Consider the following 22,021-nt stretch of genomic DNA (forward strand, 5'->3'; position numbering starts at 1 on the left):
AAGTACATGGGCGGAGTGGATCTTTCAGATCAGGTACTGAAGCCGTACAGTCCCCTGCGGAAAACAAAAATCTGGTACAAGAAGCTGGCCGTGTATATCATCCAGATGGCACTGTATAACGCTTACGTGCTATTCCATTCTACCAGCCAGAGGGGGACATTTATGCACTTTCAAGAGGAAGTCATAAAGGGCCTAATATTTGGGAACCAGCAGGCAGAGGGCCCCAGTACTTCTAGTACTGGCCCCCGTATTGTACCAGGGCAGCATTTTCCTAACGAAATCCCCTCCACTGCAAGAAAGGGCAGGACACAAAAAAGGTGCAAAGTTTGCTATAAAAAGGGAATAAGAAAGGATACTATTTTCCACTGTGAAACTTGCCCCGACAAACCCGGCCTATGTATAAAGGAGTGTTTTAAAATACACCACACATCTATGGATTATTAGGTTCATCATTTCACCGTGCTTCGGGGGTCTTGCTAATGCCACATAGCACCCACCATTCATTCCACCAGAATCTGAGCTGCAAAATCCAAAAATCACTCCTTCCCTTCTGAGTCCTGCCATGCACCCAACTGGTATTTTTTGGTCACATATGAGGCATTGCCATACTCGGGAGAAATTGGGGCACAGATTTTGGGGTGCTTTGTCTCCTTCATTCCTTGTGAAAATGAAAAATTTGGAGCCAGAACTGCATTTTTGTGTAAAAAATGTAATTTTTCATTTGCACAGCCCAGTTGTATCAAAATTGGTGAAACCCCTGGGGGTTTGAAATGTACACTATACCCCTAGATGAATTCCCTGAGGGGTGTTGTTTGCAAAATGGGGTCACTTGTGGGGGGGTTCCACTGTATTGGTGCTTCGGGGGTCTTGCTAATGCGACATAGCACCCACCAACATTCCACCAGAATCTGTGCTGCAAAATCCAAATATCACTCCTTCCCTTCTGAGTCCTGCCATTTTTTGGTCACACATGAGGCATTGTCGTACTCGGGAGAAATTGGGGCACAGATTTTGGGGTGCTTTGTCTCCTTCATTCCTTGTGAAAATGACAAATTTGGAGCCAGAACTGCATTTTTGTGTAAAAAATGTAATTTTTAATTTGCACAGCCCAGTTGTATCAAAATTGGTGAAACCCCTGGGGGTTTGAAATGTACACTATACCCCTAGATGAATTCCCTGAGGGGTGTAGTTTGCAAAATGGGGTCACTTGTGGGGGGGTTCCACTGTATTGGTGCTTCGGGGGTCTTGCTAATGCGACATAGCACCCACCAACATTCCACCAGAATCTGAGCTGCAAAATCCAAAAATCACTCCTTCCCTTCTGAGTCCTGCCATGCACCCAAATGGTATTTTTTGGTCACATGTGAGGCATTCTCGTACTCGGGAGAAATTGGGGCACAGATTTTGGGGTGCTTTGTCTCCTTCATTCCTTGTGAAAATGACAAATTTGGAGCCAGAACTGCATTTTTGTGTAAAAAATGTAATTTTTCATTTGCACAGCCCAGTTGTATCAAAATTGGTGAAACCCCTGGGGGTTTGAAATGTACACTATACCCCTAGATGAATTCCCTGAGGTGTGTAGTTTGCAAAATGGGGTCACTTGTGGGGGGGTTCCACTGTATTGGTGCTTCGGGGGTCTTGCTAATGCGACATAGCACCCACCAACATTCCACCAGAATCTGAGCTGCAAAATCCAAAAATCACTCCTTCCCTTCTGAGTCCTGTCATGCACCCAAATGGTATTTTTTGGTCACATGTGAGGCATTGCCATACTCGGGAGAAATTGGGGCACAGATTTTGGGGTGCTTTGTCTCCTTCATTCCTTGTGAAAATGACAAATTTGGAGCCAGAACTGCATTTTTGTGTAAAAAATGTAATTTTTCATTTGCACAGCCCAGTTGTATCAAAATTGGTGAAACCCCTGGGGGTTTGAAATGTACACTATACCCCTAGATGAATTCCCTGAGGGGTGTAGTTTGCAAAATGGGGTCACTTGTGGGGGGGTTCCACTGTATTGGTGCTTCGGGGGTCTTGCTAATGCGACATAGCACCCACCAACATTCCACCAGAATCTGAGCTGCAAAATCCAAAAATCACTCCTTCCCTTCTGAGTCCTGTCATGCACCCAAATGGTATTTTTTGGTCACATGTGAGGCATTGCCATACTCGGGAGAAATTGGGGCACAGATTTTGGGGTGCTTTGTCTCCTTCATTCCTTGTGAAAATGACAAATTTGGAGCCAGAACTGCATTTTTGTGTAAAAAATGTAATTTTTCATTTGCACAGCCCAGTTGTATCAAAATTGGTGAAACCCCTGGGGGTTTGAAATGTACACTATACCCCTAGATGAATTCCTTGAGGGGTGTAGTTTGCAAAATGGGGTCACTTGTGGGGGGGGTTCCACTGTATTGGTGCTTCGGGGGTCTTGCTAATGCCACATAGCACCCACCAACATTCCACCAGAATCTGAGCTGCAAAATCCAAAAATCACTCCTTCCCTTCTGAGTCCTGCCATGCACCCAAATGGTATTTTTTGGTCACATGTGAGGCATTGCCGTACTCGGGAGAAATTGGGGCACAGATTTTAGGGTGCTTTGTCTCCTTCATTCCTTGTGAAAATGAAAAATTTGGAGCCAGAACTGCATTTTTGTGTAAAAAAATTAATTTTTCATTTTCACTGCCCAGTTGTACCACAATTGGTGAAACCCCTGGGGGTTTGAAATGTACACTATACCCCTAGATGAATTCCCTGAGGGGTGTAGTTTGCAAAATGGGGTCACTTGTGGGGGGGTTCCTAACTTTTAGCATCTTATGGTGCCTAGAAACCTACATGGTGCCTAAAAAATAATCTCATAAAAAGGAGGCTCCAAAATCAAGTAGGTGCTCCTTCTATTATGAAGCCTGTGGTTTGGTCAACGTGCACACTAGGGCCACATATAGGATATTTATGAAAACAAAAGAATTGGGGGAATCAATTTTTAGTCACATTTCTCTAGTAAAATGTACTGTGTTCCTTAGAAAAATGTATTAAAATTGCAAATCTGCAAAAAAAATGAAATTTTGAAATTTCACCTACACTTTGTTTTAATTCCTGTGAAACACCTAAAGGGTTAACAAACTTCCAAAATGCTGTTTTGAATACTGTGAGGGGTGCAGTTTTTGAAATGGCATCATTTATGGGGGTGTCTCACATACAAGTCCCTCAAAGTCACATCAGAACTGAACTGGTCCCTAAAAAAATCAGTGTTTGAAATTTTCTTGAAAATTTGAGAATTTGCTATTCATATTTTAAGCCTCCTAGTGTCCAAAAAAATTAAAAGGATGTTGAAATAATGATGGAAACATAAAGTAGACATATGGTCTATGTTAGTTATTAACTATTTTGAGTGGTATGATTATTTGTCTCACAAGCAGAAAATTTAACATTTTGAAAATTGCTAAATTTTCCATTTTTTTTACGACATTTTGGTATTTTTCACAAAAAAACACAGACTGTATCGACCCAAATTTACCACTAACTTGAAGTACAATGTGTCACGAGAAAACAATCTCAAAATCACTGGGATAAGTAAAAGCAAAAAAAAGTTATCCCCACTTAAGTGATACCTGTCAGATTTGAAAAAAAGGGCTCTGTCAGGAAGGCAAAAACAGGCTGCGGCGGGAAGGGGTTAAAGGGATGAGTTGGTCACCCTACCTCCTAAACTGGCGTCAAATTGCAAAAATGTGACCGCAGTAGAAGGCACAATGAGAGGCGGTAACAGGGCATAGCCAGGTGGGGGGGTTGCAGTCCGGATAATGCAGGCAATGTCAGCACTATGGGGAGGGGCTGCGGGGAGGGGCACTTTGGGGAGGGGCTGCGGTGGCTGCTTGATGTCATACGCAGCTGCTGTGACCCAAATTGTGCTTTTATTCTATTTTCCAAGATGGAGGAGGTTGAATTTCGGAACTGGATTGAGAAGCTTCAGGCCAGGATGCTCTCCTCCAACATGGACTCGTCCCAGCAGCTTCAGTCGGTCTTTGAGTCCATGATCGTGAAGAAGCAATCCTTGTGCGAGATGCTGCAGGCCTGGAACAACAGGTAATGCCGCCATGTTGTCCGAGCACATTCTGCGGTTGTTACGGTAACCTGGTGGACGGATGATACTGCTGAGAGCAGATTAAACCTCTCTATACACCGATCAATACATGTGCGGCTTCTGCGGCTCTCCTCCTGGCAGGATAGGACCCGGAGCATCCATTGTATGCCTGCAGGGAAATCATGTCTGTCTGGATAGACGGCACAGGCTGGTCAATAGCGCTCTCATCCCCATTATTAATACAAAGCAGATCACTTAGTGCCGGTGTCTCACGTCTCCAGGTGTATTAATGAGGTCTTTCTGCATTGGGCACTCCAGCTTCTGTGGAACTACACATCCCAGAATGCCCTGCACAAGTATAGCTATTAAGACATGCTAAAATGTTGTCAGGGCAGCATGATAAATTACCCTGCTGTTGTGTTATAAATAACGCCATCATAAATAGATGTAACATACCCCAATTTACCAAATGGTATTTCTAATTTAGGACTCCTTGCGTGTGCCCACAAATGGTATGGATAACCTTGCGGGGTAGGGGGCTTCATGACGCCCCCAATTTTCATCAATCTTTGTTCTGTCTGTAATTTAATTTTACATCACTAGATGTCACTAAAGAGCAATTCAGGAAATCTTGCAGTAACGCAGAATTTGGGATTAGTATTCTGCTAAATGACACCATTGATTGCAAGGTGCCAGAGTCGCCTGCGAAATCCCACAGAGCTGGATTCACTGTAAGAACTCCTTTCTAAGTTGCATTGGATGATTTTTTAACATAATATAGGTCTCCTAGAATTTAGTAATAAAGCACCATGACAGCTGTTTAACCTGAAGTTTACTACAACGGGAAATCCCGCACATGCTTCCTTTTGGGTTCCATATTCCAACACACCATTCTAATAATGTATCCCAACTTCTACCTTTGTAGCATTAGAATAGAAAGGTATGGAAAATTAGCATTTTGAATTTAAGGATTCATTTTGATAATTTCACTAAAAAAAAAAAAAAAAAAAAAAAGGACAAACAGGGACCTATATTATAATCGACAATGATCTGCAGTTGTATTCTATGTTGTTCATTAAATATCGGTATCGGGCTGATATCACCAAGGTGTTGGATGGAATCATACTGTACATAGTTTATTTTGAAATCTCTTATATATTTAGCCAGATCTGTCACTCATCACATGTGTGTATAACGCTGGGCGGAGTTACAAGAGTGATTGGCAGCGTTATACACACAAAGTGTAGCCAGATTCTGCCTTAGGATACCGCCCCCTGCCCAGCGTTATACACAAACACCCCCCCCCCCTAGGGAAAAGACCAGCGTTATACACACCACCACCCCCTTGGAATACACCGCCCAGCCAGGGCTACAGCACACGCCCACCATTATACATCACAGCCAGCCAGGCCCGGCGCCACCCTTCACCACTAGAGGGCGGCATGAAGTGAGGTCATCCTCACCAGCACGCTGCCCTGTTTGCCCGCACCCCCCGGAGCAGCGGGTCTGCCCCCAACACCCCCACCCCACCCGGAGCAGCGGGTCTGCCCGCACTCCACCACCACCCCACCCGGAGCAGCGGGTCTGGCCGCAACCCCCCCCCCCCCTCCCCACCCAGAGCAGCGGGCCTGCCCGCAACCCCCCCACCCGGAGCAGCGGGACTGGGTCTAAATGGCTGGAGAGAAAAAACTGGGCTGGAAGCCAATGAATGGCAACAATATATATGTATGCATAAACAGACCCAGTGAATCTCCTTATAAAAGTGTAAACAGCCGTCGGCCCAATCAACATTTTTCTGTTTGTATACTAGATTTATGAGCTAATATTTGAATCCTTACATATGTGATTTCCCCCCTATTTAAACGTACAGGTTACAGGAGCTGTTCCAGCAGGAGAAGGGCCGTAAGCGCCCATCTGTGCCGGCCAGTCCCGGGAGGATGAGGCAGGGGGACGAGAATAAGGTAATACTTGTATTTATTATCCTTTTTACTAGGCATTTACACTATATGTAATAGCAAACCTTTACTTACTCCCGCCCTTTTATTAAGTTTTCACTTTGTGTATCACGGATCGCTCCTGCCGGTCCTGTACCATTATATCTGCAGGGTTGCCTTACCATAAATTCATCTGTTGGACACTTGGCCCTGGGCTGATAGGTAAGTGGGGTGTCAAGTAGTCACTCTGCCGCCTGCATAGAATAATGTGCAGCGCTCGCACGGCTGGACACTGTTTACAGCGGCCAGCGCCTTTTCTGCCGGCTGCATTAGATCATTTCTGTATAGGCTGTGGGCCAAGAACAGCTACTGTCACCGTATGTGGGGCTACCGTACCTAATAGACGGCCTTGTTGTGTTAAAAGCTTTACTTAGTTGAGATGTTTAGCTATTGTCACACGATGGTGCTAACGCCGCGGACATTCTGCGTGTCGCATACGTGTCTCCAAGTGATGGAAACGCACGGTTGCCTTTGACATCAGTGCTTTGGCCCGGAACAATTTGTGCGCTGGGAACACTTGGGCTTCTTTCTGGAGTAACGCCACCTTCTGACCTGTTATTATTTATGGTGATTGTTATTAAGGTTTTAATGTTTTTGTTAATATTATAAATTAGGATTTATTATGTATTATTATTAGTATTACTATGTATTTGTACTTATTATTATTTGTATTCATAATAAATGATTTATTATAATAATTATTATTGTTCTAAGAATTAATCATTATTATTGTGTTATCTATTATTTGTATGCATTATTATGGGCTGTTAGTATTATTATAATTATTATTATTGGTTGTTATTATTATTATTATTGGCTATTATTATTATTATTATGTGCTGTTAGTATTATTATAATTATTATTATTATTGGTTGTTAGTATTATTATTATTATTATTATTATTATTATTATTGGTTGTTAGTATTATTATTATGGGCTGTTAGTATTATTATTATGGGCTGTTAGTATAATTATTATTATTGGTTGTTAGTATTATTATTATTGGCTATTATTATTATTATTATTATTATGTGCTGTTAGTATTATTATAATTATTATTATTATTGGTTGTTAGTATTATTATTATTATTATTATTATTATTATTATTATTGGTTGTTAGTATTATTATTATTATGGGCTGTTAGTATTATTATTATGGGCTGTTAGTATAATTATTATTATTGGTTGTTAGTATTATTATCATTATTATTATTATGGGCTGTTAGTATTATTATGGGCTGTTAGTATTATTATGGGCTGTTAGTATTATTATTATTATTATTATTATTATTATTATTATTATTATTATTATGGGCTGTTAGTATTATTATTATTATTATGGGCTGTTAGTATTATTATTATTATTGGTTGTTAGTATGATTATGTATTAGGTTTTACACAAACTTTGACGCTCCGTACAGGGTAAATATAGAGAACATTTCACAGTATCAGGGTATCGGAGCACCAGCGCTATGGACATCTAAGGGACTGATATACTATAAGGCATTATAGGGATATGAGGTTCCATAAGACCATGTATACATGGGACAGGAGAGCATGGAGTCAGAGGGAACATGTGAGAGGCCACAGAGGAGGACAGAGTGTGGATTACTGCCAGGGACCGTGGTGATTACACGCAGCAAGCAGCTGACAGTGTGACAATGTAGAGAGTGGGGACGAACAGAGGGAGTGCAGCTAGATCACTGTCAGAGAGGAGGCGCTGGGAAATGCAGGAATGGAATTTATGCAAATTGAGGACACAGAAGATGACAGCAGGGAGATAATTATATTCAGGGGATATACATTCCTGGCTGGGGGGGGAGGATCATGTGGAGGGGGGGGGGGGGGACATGTAAGATGTTGGTAATATTTCAGTGCTACGGAATAAAGGATGGTACTCCCTCCCTCCATTACACTGTTACTATACTGTATAATCTGATAGATAACTGCTTCCGCTCTATTCCTCTAGGGAAGTGGGACGGACGCTTCTCCACGCAATTCCTCTCCTGCACAGAATGGGGACAGAGGTCTGTCGGCTACTTGTCAATGTCTCTTGTTGTTCTTTCTCTGCAGTGCTGGTTGTGTAATATATATATATATGTATGTATGTCTATGGCAAGTATTCAATGCCCGGGGCGAGCGGTGACAGTGAGCTGGGCTGCCTGCTCACTGTCACCGCTCGTCCCCACAGTTTTCAACTGACCCCCCTAATACGCCGATTCCCACCTCGCTCCGTTTTGGGAGCAAGGAGGAATCGGCATATTTTGCTGCAGAAGCAGCGAAACCTGTGATGAAATGCAGCTGATTTTCTGCATTATCCGGTGATTTCGCTGTTTGGGGGAATCCTCTCCGTCCTGTGACTGATTGGATTCCCCCGGAACATTGAATAGAGCAGGCGGCTGGCGAGGGGGTTAAACAGCGAGGATCGCTGGTTCTCTGTGATCCTCGCTGTAAAACCCCCTCGCCGGTCATTGCAACCATCATTGAATACGGATCTATGAGTTATAGGCATTTCTCAGACAGCACATGGTAACTGTATGGTTGGGGGGGGGGGGGATCTTAGAATGCACATGGTAACTGTATGGGTGGGGAGGGGATCTTAGAATGCACATGGTAGCTGTAAGGGGGGGGGGGGGGAGTCTTAGAATGTGCACCCATACATGGTATCTGTACGCCTATTTACCAATATATAATGCTTCATTGGTAACGATGCGTTGTGCACCAGCCCATCAGCTTCTCGGTCAGAAATCCGACACAAGGGTGATGGGTTGTCATTGAGGATCTATTGTTAGATACAGATTTTCTAATGATTGGGAGAAACCAGCACAAACTGTGATATGCGATACATGTATACTGTGTGTGACTGAGCCTCTGGTCTGTATATGAAGTGCTACAATGTAGCTGCAGTACAAATTCTGTTCTGCTCAGTATACAGACTCAGTCGCACAGAGAGATACACAGATGTGTCCTCTATCACATTACTCAGCGCAGTCTCCTTGTGCGCCCTAGTCGCATCATGTTGCAACTTAAATGCATTTTTGGCAATAACTCCACCAGACGTTGGCAGAGCTGCACCGGACCTGGGGTCTCACACATGTTACATGGCGTATTCACACTTCATGTATGAGGACACATCTGTAAGTAACTTCGGGCAGGCGAACGATTTGGTATTCTCTGTACGGTGCTCCGTTATATGGTGGCACTTTATCAATAAGTAATGTTCGTTCGAGTTGTTTCTCTCTGGCTCACGTTGTGTATACGCCGCTGGCTGTGGGGGTCATTGCTTTTGTGTGTAGCTCACTGTTCTCAGAGTGTTTCTTACTGATAAATGCTGTAATCCCGGCTTCGCTGTTCACTGGAATAAAATCCCAAATGAGAACCGGATCCTGCGGGGAATTGATTGAGCTGGAAGGATTAGAGCAATGCTTATCTTGTCAAAGCCATTTTGTTCCTACATGAAACCTTTATTTGGAAGGCCTTTCTCTGTTGTCTGTCTTTGGCTGAGGTGCTGACACCTCCTGTAATGTCTTAGAATTATAGAATACACACTGTGCTGACCCTGTCCTTCCATTCCCAAGTGGCCCTGGCTGCAAAACTGCCACATAAGTCGTGCTAAAAATATTGGAAAAAGGATGGGTGTGATCATTTAAACAGGCACCCAGAGTTTAAAAATAAATTCCAATTTATTTGTACACAAACAACAGATAAAAACACAGAAAATTTCCTTTAAAAAAAAAAAAAAAAAACTCCTTTTAAAAAGAACAAGATGAATCCTTACCCCTAAGGGTATTTGGAGCCAGCAAGGGATGGAATAAGGCAGGGATGCAGTCCGGAAGTGCACCCTGCAGTGGCCCCAAATGCCTCAGCACTTGGTAGGTTCACCCAAGATCAGTCAGTCACTAGTGCTCTTCTTCCAAGGCAGTGTGACTGAAATCTCCCTGTTGCAGATTTTTATACCTAAAAATGGCGGCAAAATGTCCGTGACAGTGGTGCTAAAAATAAACTAAAAACTATTGGAGGTGGCAACAGACCATTATGTCATATAAAGAGTTAGTATAAAAAGTAATGAGACCAAATTTGGGAAAAAATAATTATTGAAGATATTGCTACAACAATTAAAATTCTTCAATATAAGACCCCTGTGCCTTGACGCACTTCTACCAATGAGTTGACCACACTTGGAAGGCGCCCTGGAAGTCCTTTTCCGGAACGTCCTTCAAGCAGCACGTCAAAGCCGATTTGACCTCTGCTACGGTCCCATGGCGGTGTCCTTTGAGGGCTGTCTTCACTGGGGGGGAACAGGAAGAAGTCTGCCAGGGCCAGATCAAGAGTGTAGGGGGGTTGGGGAAGTGCTGCGATGCCGTTCCGGAACATTGAATTCCAACTGTCAAGTTACTGCCGAATCAAATGAGAACGGCACAAGATTCCGATTGTTGGGTCGATATAACAGTCAGAATCCCATATTGAATGCCGGCCTATATCTTTGCAGATTGACCAGATGCTCATTGCCAGTAATTGCTAATAATAGTTGAGACACATCAAATATGTAACTGCTGTGTCCTTTCTTCCAGATGATCGGTTCATGACCACCTTCTCGCAAAGCTCCACCGGATCTGCCCATCTCCAGATCCCCAGCCCTCCAGAGCTGGTTGTGGACCAAGTGTTTACCGGGGCGTCCAGTGCGGCAGAGATGGATACTGCCAGCAGCTGCGAAGGTAGAGTTATTGTGCACAAAATGTCAGTGTCATGTGTCGCCACTACCCAGGGGGTTCCGCAAATCTAGCGTTCTACCTGAGCGTGTCCCGGATCACACAGATAACACTCCCTGGACATTATAATGAAATGATTCTGCTGTACATTTTTGTAGGCACATGTTTAATCGAAGCATTAATTCTAAATGCGGGCAATCTTCACTTTGTTCTGCATAGTTATATATTCCGCATTCTTGTCACCGTTCATTATTATACATATTCATATATCTGTCTACAACTTAGGAACAGCAGGCTCCGTCAGCCGCGGGATACACACAGACTGAATGCTAAATGCAGAAGCAATATACAGTATATGCAGAGTTTGTATGCCTGGAGGGATCACTGAGAGGCCGCTAGTAGGGATCGCTAAACTGGCAGAAACCTTGCGGCACTCATCTGTCATCCTGTGCTGGGGGATAGCACTGCCTCATACATTATTGGTAGATGCGGCATGCAAACAAAGTTGCTTCAGTCGGTAGAGATTTATGGATTTGGTATGAAATCCCGACAGGGTCAAAATCCCTACATTTAAAATCCTGACAGGGTCAAAATACCGACATGGACAAAATACTGACATTTAAAATCCCGACAGGTTCAAAATCCCGACAGGTTCAAAATCCCGACAGGGTCAAAATCCCTACATTTAAAATCCTGACAGGGTCAAAATACCGACATGGACAAAATACTGACATTTAAAATCCCGACAGGTTCAAAATCCCGACAGGTTCAAAATCCCGACAGGGTCAAAATCCCTACATTTAAAATCCTGACAGGGTCAAAATACCGACATGGACAAAATACTGACATTTAAAATCCCGACAGGTTCAAAATCCCGACATTTAAAATCCAGACAGTGTGAAAATCCCGACATATAGAATGTACAGGTGAAACAGTCTACATGACTTTCTGTCGACAGGTGCGAGGTCGACATGTTTTTTTTTCCACTTTTTTTTTTTACCCGATTGTTGACACAGTCGACATGGACACAGTTGGAAGTGAACCGCAGCCCCTTGCATAGCTCGCTTCGCTCGCAATGCTTCGGGCACACTATTTTATTCTCACCACGCCCTAGTGGATGGTAGGGCATGAAATACCCCCTGTCGGCTCATAAAAACAGTGAAAAAACCCATGTCGACCTCGCACCTGTCAACGGAAAGTCATGTAGACTGTTTCACCTGTACAATCTATATGTCGGGATTTTGACCCTGTTGGGATTTTGACTGCATCCCGAGAATTATGTATCGATAAGTTTATACTACAAACCTTTCTTGTTTTCCTCATTACATAATAATAATTTTATTTATATAGCGCTCTTTCTCCAATAGGATTCAAGGCGCTTAACAGATAGAATGAACGTAATACAGTACAGAAAAGCTTTTGATAAACAATACTTAAGGGACTGAAGGAAACGCTTAAGTAAATAGGAAGGTCTTGAGTCTGTTTTTGAAGCATTCTAGAGTGGGGGTCTCTCCAACTGTGCGTAAAAGTGAGTTTCCACAAAGTCGGAGCTGAATGGCTAAAAGCTTGGTTACCTATGACAAGATCAAATCAATCTAGGACAGAGGGTAGAATCATCTGCAGCCCAGCCAGACCAAGTATGTAGAATGCTGGTTACCTATGACAATATCAAATCAATCTAGGACAGAGGGTAGAATCATCTGCAGCCCAGCCAGACCAAGTATGTAGAATGCTGGTTACCTTGATGAGAAGAGAAGTCAGTTCGTTCAGGATAAGCTGAACGCCAGTATAACGCCACAGTTCTATTTAAATTATGCCGCACTTTAAAAATAATGCACTTCAAAACTATTATGCACACAGCTACACCATGCACACAGCCTATTCGGCCACAGCCTATGTACTCAATAACAGGTCATTAGAATTGGCTGTGAACCATGCTCAGTCTGCATTTTTGGAACTAAGGCGCAGATTTATTAAGCCTGTGGAAGTGATGAAGTGTCCAGTGATAATGCAGCAGCCAGTCAGCTCCTAACTGTCAAATTAAAGGCAGGATTTGAAAAATGACAATTAGGGGCTGATTTGCTGCTGCATTATCACCAGACACAATGGGGCAGATGTATTAACCAGCGTTAAGTGCAAAAATGCACTTAACGCTGGTTAACTGGGGGGGATTACATCTGTCCCTAATGTATTACTAGCGCACCTAACGTGCGCTAGTGACAGCCCGCCGAGTTACGCTTGGCGGGGCTGTCCCTGCAATCCCCCCCAGGGATTAACGGCCGGGGCGATGTATTAACAGCCTTCAAGGCGTTAATTCGCCCCGGCCGCTTCGCCAGCTCAGGGCTAGCGTTGTCCTATCCCCCACTATGGGGACAACACTAGCCCTGTGTCTGGCTTGGGCTGCGCTGGAGATCTCACGGTTTTTGCGAGATCTCGCGCATGCCCAGTAAGCCGGGCAGGGGGGGCGACGGGGAGTGCGCATGTGCGGGGCGGCGAGGGAGCCGATAAGGAGAGCCGTTAACGCTGGGCATAACGGCTCTCCTTATCGGCTTGGGGGATGTTAATACATCTCCCCATAATGAGTGCCCGCTTCTCCTCGTTATGCAGGAGAAGCGGGACTCGTTATTTCACAAACGTTACAAGGACAATGATCACTTCTCCAGCCTTAGTACATCCGCCCCTGAATCCTGGTGGTATATCATTGTGTGTTTAGGACCATGGTCTTAAATGTCTTAGCTAAATATTTTTTTTGCTCCTCATTTAGACGTCTTTGATGGGCATTTGTTGGGTTCCACGGACAGTCAGGTGAAGGAGAAATCCACCATGAAAGCCATTTTCGCTAACCTGCTTCCTGGAAACAGCTATAACCCCATTCCACTCCCTTTGTGAGTATGAGTGACCGTTACAAAGAGATGGGCCGGGAAAGTTTAGTGATGGGGCCAGTTTGATGTCCGAATCGTTGTCCATAAATGACTTTGTGACCACCGTTGGTTAGAACCGCGGTTGCGTGGAGTTTGTTTTTATATTCTAGAGTATAAGACAGAATATAATATAAGTCCATGAATTAAAGTTTGAACCATCATACACTGGTACAGAAAGTGGTGGGCATTGGTTACCTCTCAGCCCTGGTGGGTGCCAAGACAAGCAATTTCGTGGGGAACCCTCCTAAACACCATACAATCTTATTAGTGAAGCCTTCTCAGGTTCGCGATTCCAATGACCGGCTCTGCACTTTCATCAGCCAACAGTGTCATCATTACTTGTGATTATTAGTTATGGCTGTCATGGGTGATTTCCATGATCAATGCAATCAGCGGCAATGGAGATTCCATCTCATGTCATCATCTGTCTCTCCTCTGTTCCAAAAACTTAATTTGGTAAAAATGTATTTGTGAAATAATTGCATCTAGGTAATGAGACCCACTGGGAGCAATTTCAACACAAGTCAGTTTTGTGAACATACAGAGGTGTCTATGTACATCTAGCCTCCATACATTATGACGTGTTACACGCGTGAGCTCCACGTGACTCTGTAGCACCAGGCATCTTGTTAGCAAAACAGAGCGAATAGGATGCACATGCAGCTTCTGCTGATTAAAATGTATGCAGCATGCCTATATTCTGTGTGCGACCGTTGCTGTATCTGCACAAGTAATGGAACCTTACAGTATTATCCTGGAGCACACGTTGAATATAGGCATGCTACATATCATTTTACTCAGAAGAAGGTGCTTGTGTTTTGAATGCTCATATAGAATGCTATTTCATGAAATAGATCACAAAAAAGACACTTGGTACTACCGAGATGCACCTTGGCATGGCATGACTAGAAGGGCTGTTTAATATGAAAATAGGCTAGTTGTATATGAATACACATGTATCTTGCCTGATTTCCCGTTGCTCATTGAGTGCCTACATGAGTGGTCCATTGAATACTGTATGTAACCCTGTTGCATTTCTGATTTAAGCCACACAATAGTATTATTATTACTACTGGGCAGAACAGTGGCTTAGTGACTAGCATTGTCATGTGACAACTCTGGGCCCATGGACGCCATTCTGAAGAGGGCGAAGTCCTATTATCCAAGTCCGGAGAATTAGTTTCCCCGGTACTCTTTACCTAGAAGGGCTCCCACGATTTTGATCGTGGGCATCGTTAGTAAAAAAAAAAATCGCGTTGGTCGCATCGCATGCGACCGACGCGATGCCCGCGATTTCCCATAGGGAACAATGTTAAATGTCCCAATTGACCCGATTTTCCTGTTCAATGTCTCAATTGACCCGATTTTCCATAGGAAACAATGTTAAATGGCCCACAGAGGCCAAATAGGCACCCTGAAGTGTGAAATGGCCCCCACAATTGTTAACGCCACCCCACGATGAACGTGAACCCGAAGCGTGGCGAGCGCAGCGGTACGCGTCCTACGACCTTTTCATACCCCCACTATCCACGTCGGCGTGCAATTGAGAATAGAAAGTGTGGCGAGCGCAGCAAGCCACCGAGCCCGAAGCGTGGCGAGCGGCCGCGGACAGCTGTGAAGCCCGCGAGGGGACGCGTATACCTATGAAGGTGTCCGTGTCCCCTCGCGGGGCTCGCTGCGCTCGCCACACTATTCTATTCTCATCTCCACGCCGACGTGGATAGTGGGGGTATGAAAAGGTCGTAGGACGCGTACTGCAGCCCCTCGCGGGCTCGCTGCGCTCGCCACGCTTCGGGTTGACGTTGATCGTGGGGTGGCGTTAACAATTGTGGGGGCCATTTCACACTTCAGGGTGCCTATTTGGCCTCTGTGGGCCATTTAACATTGTTTCCTATGGAAAATCGGGTCAATTGAGACATTGAACAGGAAAATCGGGTCAATTGGGACATTTAACATTGTTTCCCATGGGAAATCGCGGGCATCGCGTCGGTCGCGTCGCCCGCGATGGGCGCCCTTCTAGGTAAAGAGTACCGTTTCCCCCCTACCGCCCCAAAAACACACATTCCTCTTGACTGGTACAGATGCGCCCTCCCACATCTTGACTTCAATCTTGGTCTTCAGAAGCCACTGGTGTAAAATTACCCACGACATTTGGTTGGTATTCCATTAGGATAGACATGCAATTCATAGTGTACAAAGCCTCAAGGAATCCACAAAGTACAGAGGCAGTTATGGGAATAGGTAACCTGGGAGCTTTATGCGGTTTTTACCACTTCCAGTGTTTGCCAGCTGCGGTCCTTTCGTATCAGTACATAAATATATTGAATGTAAAAACTCATTGAATGTAATGTTTGAGCCACATAACTCGTTTCTCCGCTACAACCAATAAAGAGGCATTCGTGTGATAGTACACAGCCTCCAGCCAATTAATTCCTGTTTTTAAAGGGGGGACGGGGGGACTTTGGGGTATCCCCATTGTTCAGTGTCCTGTTCAGTGTCCTCTAAGTAGAAACAAAGGACAGAGCAAGATTTTTAAGATTCAGGTAGATCCTTTTCGCTGAATCCATTGAGTGATGCTAAGCAGACCCCTGTTCCCCCCCACCACCACCACCACCACCATCCTATATTCTCCAGTTCTACCTCAAAAATAAAATGTTTATAAGATGTTGGAGGCGATGTTTCTGTCCGAAATGGGGAAAAAAACCAAGCGGAGCACAGTCCCTAAAATTACTATGTCCTTGAAGGTGGACATACAGTATAGTTTTGGTATGCAATATGTTCATGAGTAGACGTTTCTCTGTTTCCGTTTTGTTTCAGTGATCCAGACAAACACTACCTGATGTACGAGCATGAGCGTGTCCCGATAGCCGTGTGCGAGAAGGAGCCCAGTTCTATTATAGCGTTTGCTCTCAGGTACCCTTATATTAATCTCTGGCATCCGTGCTCCCACGATGCACCACCCTACTGCCATTTATGTTGGCACCCTTACATGATCATTTGACGTAGTGAAGTGGTGGCTAGTGCATATTTATGATAAGTCACTGTATGGTGTTCTACCACCTATGCTATGTTGTGGCTCCCTGTTGCATGTGACTCAATATTAGCCCCACCCCTAATTGCTTTTTCATTATTGCCTTCCCTGATTGGTTTCTACTGAGCCCCGCTTCCCTTTTTCATTTCCATTATTGGCTTCACCAATCGTGTCCATATGATGGTTCTCAATCATCCATGTAAAGTGCTGGTGGAGGTCATCAGTGGTGGGCCCTTCGATGGCCATCCCTAACACAGGCCCTGGTTCAGTAGTATCAAGTATAATGGAACGGTTTGGACTTTATAGAACATTCCTAGGACTATTCTTACTTTAATACTCTAAGCACGTTGTTCCCTTTTCTTATAGCTGTAAAGAGTATAAGACGGCATTGGATGACTTGTCAAAAGCTTCTTTGAAGAACTGTCCGGAAGACGCTTCACTGCCCAACAAGTACGTTCATTACTTCAGTGGGATTTTTTATCTTCATTTCATCCTGACAAGAAGTTTCAGTACATAGACTCAAGCGTTTATTTTTCCTTCCTTTACCTAAATGCAATATACAGTACAGTAGATCAAAGTGTAACTCTGTTCATACAAGTGTAGAATCTTTGCTGAGCGGACAGAAAAGTAACACAAATTCCCAGTGCAACCAATTATTCCTTGTCATTAGCACAGAAAACCGCATTGGAAAACTCACTTTTTGAGAAAGGGTCATCACGCTGAAAGCAGCCATGTATCCAGAAGAATTAAACACCTATCTCATTAATACCTAATGCGTATCGGGTTTATAGTATAATTGTGGCATAATTACTCCAGGATTCCCTGTGGGTACTGTCACGGTACAGCCTGCCTTTATAGGGTAGTGACGCAATAAGGAACACAGCCTGAGGGTTGGTTTTTATACTAACCAAGCGTACTGCCAATTATACAGTGCTCCCCTGAGGCACCAAGTGGCGCTGTCTACACACAGTCCTCAGATGAGCGCTGCCAAGTCCTGCCTGCGACATTAAACGCTGTGTGGACGCAATTTATAGTGGGAGGCTAAATAATTAAAAAGTGTGCCTGCAACTAAAGCTAATATATTGTGTTTAGTTTTTCATAGGCATTAAGGTCACCCTTCAATGACCTATAGAAGTATGGTCTGATGAGAATTTATTTTATTTGTAGCATGATGGATAACAGACCAAAAACCAGCAGTCCCTCCAGACTGCCGGAGAACAGCTTGGCTCAGCCCAGTCGCGTAGTAGAGACAGATCCTCAGATTGCTGGTAAGTGACGTATTATGTTATACTGTATATACTGCAATGCATCTCCGTACAAAGGCAGCGCTCGTCCCAACTCTCACTACAAAAACACTTGTCCGGAATTCATTTCTCGGGGAGTAGATGATGATGATGATGATGACGTATTTCTAGGGGAGTAGATGATGATGATAATGATGACGTATTTCTAGGGGAGTAGATGATGATGATGACGCATTTCTAGGGGAGTAGATGATGATGATGACGTATTTCTAGGGGAGTAGATGATGATGATGATGACAACGTATTTCTAGGGGAGTAGATGATGATGATGACGTATTTCTCGGGGAGTAGATGATGTATTTCTTGGGGGAGTAGATGATGATGACGTATTTCTCGGGGAGTAGATGATGATGACGTATTTCTCGGGGAGTAGATGATGATGATGACGTATTTCTCGGGGAGTAGATGATGATGATGATGATGTATTTCTTGGGGGAGTAGATGATGATGATGATGATGTATTTCTTGGGGGAGTAGATGATGATGATGATGTATTTCTCGGGGAGTAGATGATGATGATGATGATGACGTATTTCTCGGGGAGTAGATGATGATGATGACGTATTTCTCGGGGAGTAGATGATGATGATGACGTTTTTCTCGGGGAGTAGATGATGACGTATTTCTCATGGGGAGTAGATGACAGTTTATTTCTTGGGGAGTAGATGATGATGATGATGACGACGACAATGTATTTCTCGGTAGGTGATGATGATGATGTATTTCTCGTGGAGTAGTTGATAATGACGTATTTCTTAAGGAGTAGATTATTATGATATATTTCTCGGGAGTAGATGATGATGATGACGACATATTTCTAGGGGAGTAGGTGCTGATGAAGATGTATTTCTCGGGGGGAGTAGATGCTGATGAAGATGTATTTCTCGGGGGGAGTAGATTATGATGCTTATAACTTTGCCTCGTGGGATGTGAGAAGGGAAGGGGCTCGAGGTATGCGGTAGTTATGTCAACTAGGTCGAGGTCGACAGTCAAAAGGTCTACATGGAAAAAGGTCGACATGATTTTTTTCATAAAACCGACTTGTTCACACCTTACCATCCCAGTGGGCACAGAGAGAGAATAGAATAGTGCCACGAGGCACTGTGCCCGATATATGGCGAGTGGACGTGGTACACTATTATGGTGTCCACGTTGACCCATGATGACACAGACACCCCAAATTATGAAAAACTCATGTCAACCTTTTCCCAAGTCGAACTTTGACCCGATCGACCTAATGCATGTCAAATTTTTTTAAGGGTCGACATTCTGGCTGTCGACCAATAGTTGTCAACCTAGACACTGTCGACATACGGAGTTTGAGTGGGTGCACATCCTTCTAGTGAGGGGAATCATTCTTCACCATGTCTGTGAGGCACCAGCATAAGGACGCCTCATCCCTCTGAGCCACTTTCCAGCAGAGACGAGTTCCGCTGTTTCTGGCGTGTCCTGTGTGATCGCTTTATCCCCCATGCTGCCCAATCTCTCTCCTGACCGGGAGGGGGTCTTTCAGGGTGTTAGTGCCAGGAATCGGTTTTTACATCCCATGTTTTGCTGCAGAATGGGGCTGTGCCGTTCCTCTACTACCGGACCTGATTCCTATTCCCAATGGCTGTATTGGCTTTTCCTAGAGAGAGATAAAGTACCAATCAATAGGCTCCTAACTGTTGTGATACAGTATGTGCTTGAGAAATTACATTTAGGAGTTGATCAGCACTTTTTTTTATTCACTTCAGGTATATTTTTATATCTATTTAACATTTTAAAAATGTAGTTTAAATCCTAAAAACAATAGAACCTAATATTCCAAACACCAAGTCACAATCAAGCATCATATATTGTGCGTTTAGCATGGCCACAACTTGGTGGAATTATCAGGCGTTTGTGGTTCTCCTTAATGTACAAATGGCAAATGTACCTAGAGTAGAGGATCTAGATTCTAGATGGTCAGTAGTATAATGTGCACCGGTGCTAGAGGTGGCTCCTTGGCGCCTTCTCTGCTACCATATGTCATAGACACGGACTGCAGGTATTTTGGAACGCCCAGACTATGGTGCAGCAGCACAAATACCGTACTATGTCACAAGGAGAAGCTGACGAATGAGCTTAATGTGTGGTACACACCAGGACAATTTTGGCCCAAAATTAGCCAATTTAGATACAATCTGCCGTTCTGATGCGATCCTGATCCGATGCGATGCCCTGCGGGTCGTTAGGTGTTTTCTGAGATCCTACCTGCAGCAGGTAGGACCTGAGAAGCGACCATTGAAGTGGGTGCAGGACGTGATTGGATCGGGATCACATCAGGTGCATTTTCTGAGCGGGTCGTACGTTCCTGTAACGACTTGCTCACGAGCTGCAACGTGCTGGTGTGTACCCGGCATTAGGTGTGCTGGACCACTGTTCCGGGCGCCCGATCCAGACCTGATCACTGCTGAATAAATTGCATATTCGTTCAGTTGCAAATTGTTTGCTAGGTGCATCCATCCGCGCGGCGGGATTTCACTATAGTGGGCGCCAATCAAGTATTTTCCGCGTCTAAACTTAAGATTGTATTAGCCCACTTCACCTTTATTCTGGTAAATCCTTCTGCTTGCAGATTAGGGTCTGGATACAAGTAAATATATATTTGTTGTTTTAAAGTATTGTATTGTTCGAGAATAATGGAAACGACCCCCCCCCCCCCCCCCCCCCTTAACAAAAACAAAAGAAACTAGGTGCTGCTTTATGACCCCACCTTCTAAACTAGGAATACTTAAAGCCATATCTTTCATCAGGAGGGGGGTTAATAATGGTGATGAAGGAGTTTATTATTACAGTGAGGTTGTGTTACGATGTTGTTTTGCTTTTGTAGACAGGGTTTATTGATGATGAGGTGGTTAACATTGTGCGGTGGTCACAAAAATGAATTAATATTGCAATATGATCACATAAATAATCTTTGTATTGTACGATGTATTACGTGGTTGTCATCTATGCTTTTTCTTTTGTATGGTGGTTAGTAGGCTGCTGTCTGTATCGTATGGCAATCTCTTGGATGCTCTCTGTACTGTATAGTGGACGTTGGATCCTTTCTGCATTGTAGAACATTTACAAGAATACTGTATATTGTCAGTAGAATGCTATTAATATTGCACAGATGTACTGGGATGCTCTTTGTTTTGTATATCTATTACCTGTACTGGCAATGGGCAGATTATCATTTATAACCGTATAATACCTGCCTGCATTTGCATTGATTCCACACACAATATATTTGGTTCCTCTTACAGGAGACCTCTGTGTGTGCCTAGTGGTAGAATGACTCTCACCCACCCCACTTTGGAAAGTCTATAGAAGGTGTTTGTTGATTCCCCACATCATTAGGAATCTGCCAATCTGACACTTCTCTTACAATTATCTCCGATCATTTGGGTTTCTGGCATCTTTCCTGCGACACCAGCTGTCACTGGGAATTGAAGTTGTTTGCAGGTTAAATAGAATGTTTTCATATATTTTCTAACAAATCTTAAAGCTGCGTTCTTCATTTCCAGTCTGCATTAAAGACTGCACATGTCATTGTATATGTAATTCACCCGTCCACAATCCTCGCCCACTAACGGTTTCCCCTGGGGTGTCTTCCCCATCACTTGTGAGACATTAGACAGATCCTGACACATACATGACCAACAGAACCGCATAACATTGTTAGATATAACTGACCTAACGCCTCCAACTCTTCAGGAACGGGAAAGCCCTTGGCTTAGTATCACCCCTCATCCGCATTGGGGCAGATTGTTATTAGCACCCCTCATCCGCATAGGGGCAGATTGTTATTGGCACCCCTCATCCGCATAGGGGCAGATTGTTATTAGCACCCCTCATCCGCATAGGGGCAGATTGTTATTGGCACCCCTTATCCGCATAGGGGCAGATTGTTATTGGCACCCCTCATCCGCATAGGGGCAGATTGTTATTGGCACCCCTCATCCGCATAGGGGCAGA

General features: G+C 44.0%; 1 protein-coding gene across 1 annotated transcript in view; it reads left to right on the forward strand.

Annotated features, from left to right (window-relative positions):
* The window catches only part of PIKFYVE (phosphoinositide kinase, FYVE-type zinc finger containing), a 144,123-nt gene that overhangs the window by 76,979 nt on the left and 45,123 nt on the right, over window positions 1-22,021 (forward strand). The window contains exons 27-34 of the mRNA XM_083154232.1: window positions 3,924-4,078; window positions 5,947-6,037; window positions 8,042-8,099; window positions 10,644-10,787; window positions 13,546-13,666; window positions 16,520-16,615; window positions 17,100-17,183; window positions 17,901-18,001. Of these exons, the coding sequence (XP_083010358.1) occupies window positions 3,924-4,078; window positions 5,947-6,037; window positions 8,042-8,099; window positions 10,644-10,787; window positions 13,546-13,666; window positions 16,520-16,615; window positions 17,100-17,183; window positions 17,901-18,001 (850 nt within the window). The remainder of the gene's footprint in view (window positions 1-3,923; window positions 4,079-5,946; window positions 6,038-8,041; window positions 8,100-10,643; window positions 10,788-13,545; window positions 13,667-16,519; window positions 16,616-17,099; window positions 17,184-17,900; window positions 18,002-22,021) is intronic.

This window comes from Crinia signifera, chromosome 7, assembly GCF_055691185.1.
Source record: "Crinia signifera chromosome 7, ASM5569118v1, whole genome shotgun sequence".
In the NCBI taxonomy this organism is placed as follows: Eukaryota; Metazoa; Chordata; class Amphibia; order Anura; family Myobatrachidae; genus Crinia; species Crinia signifera.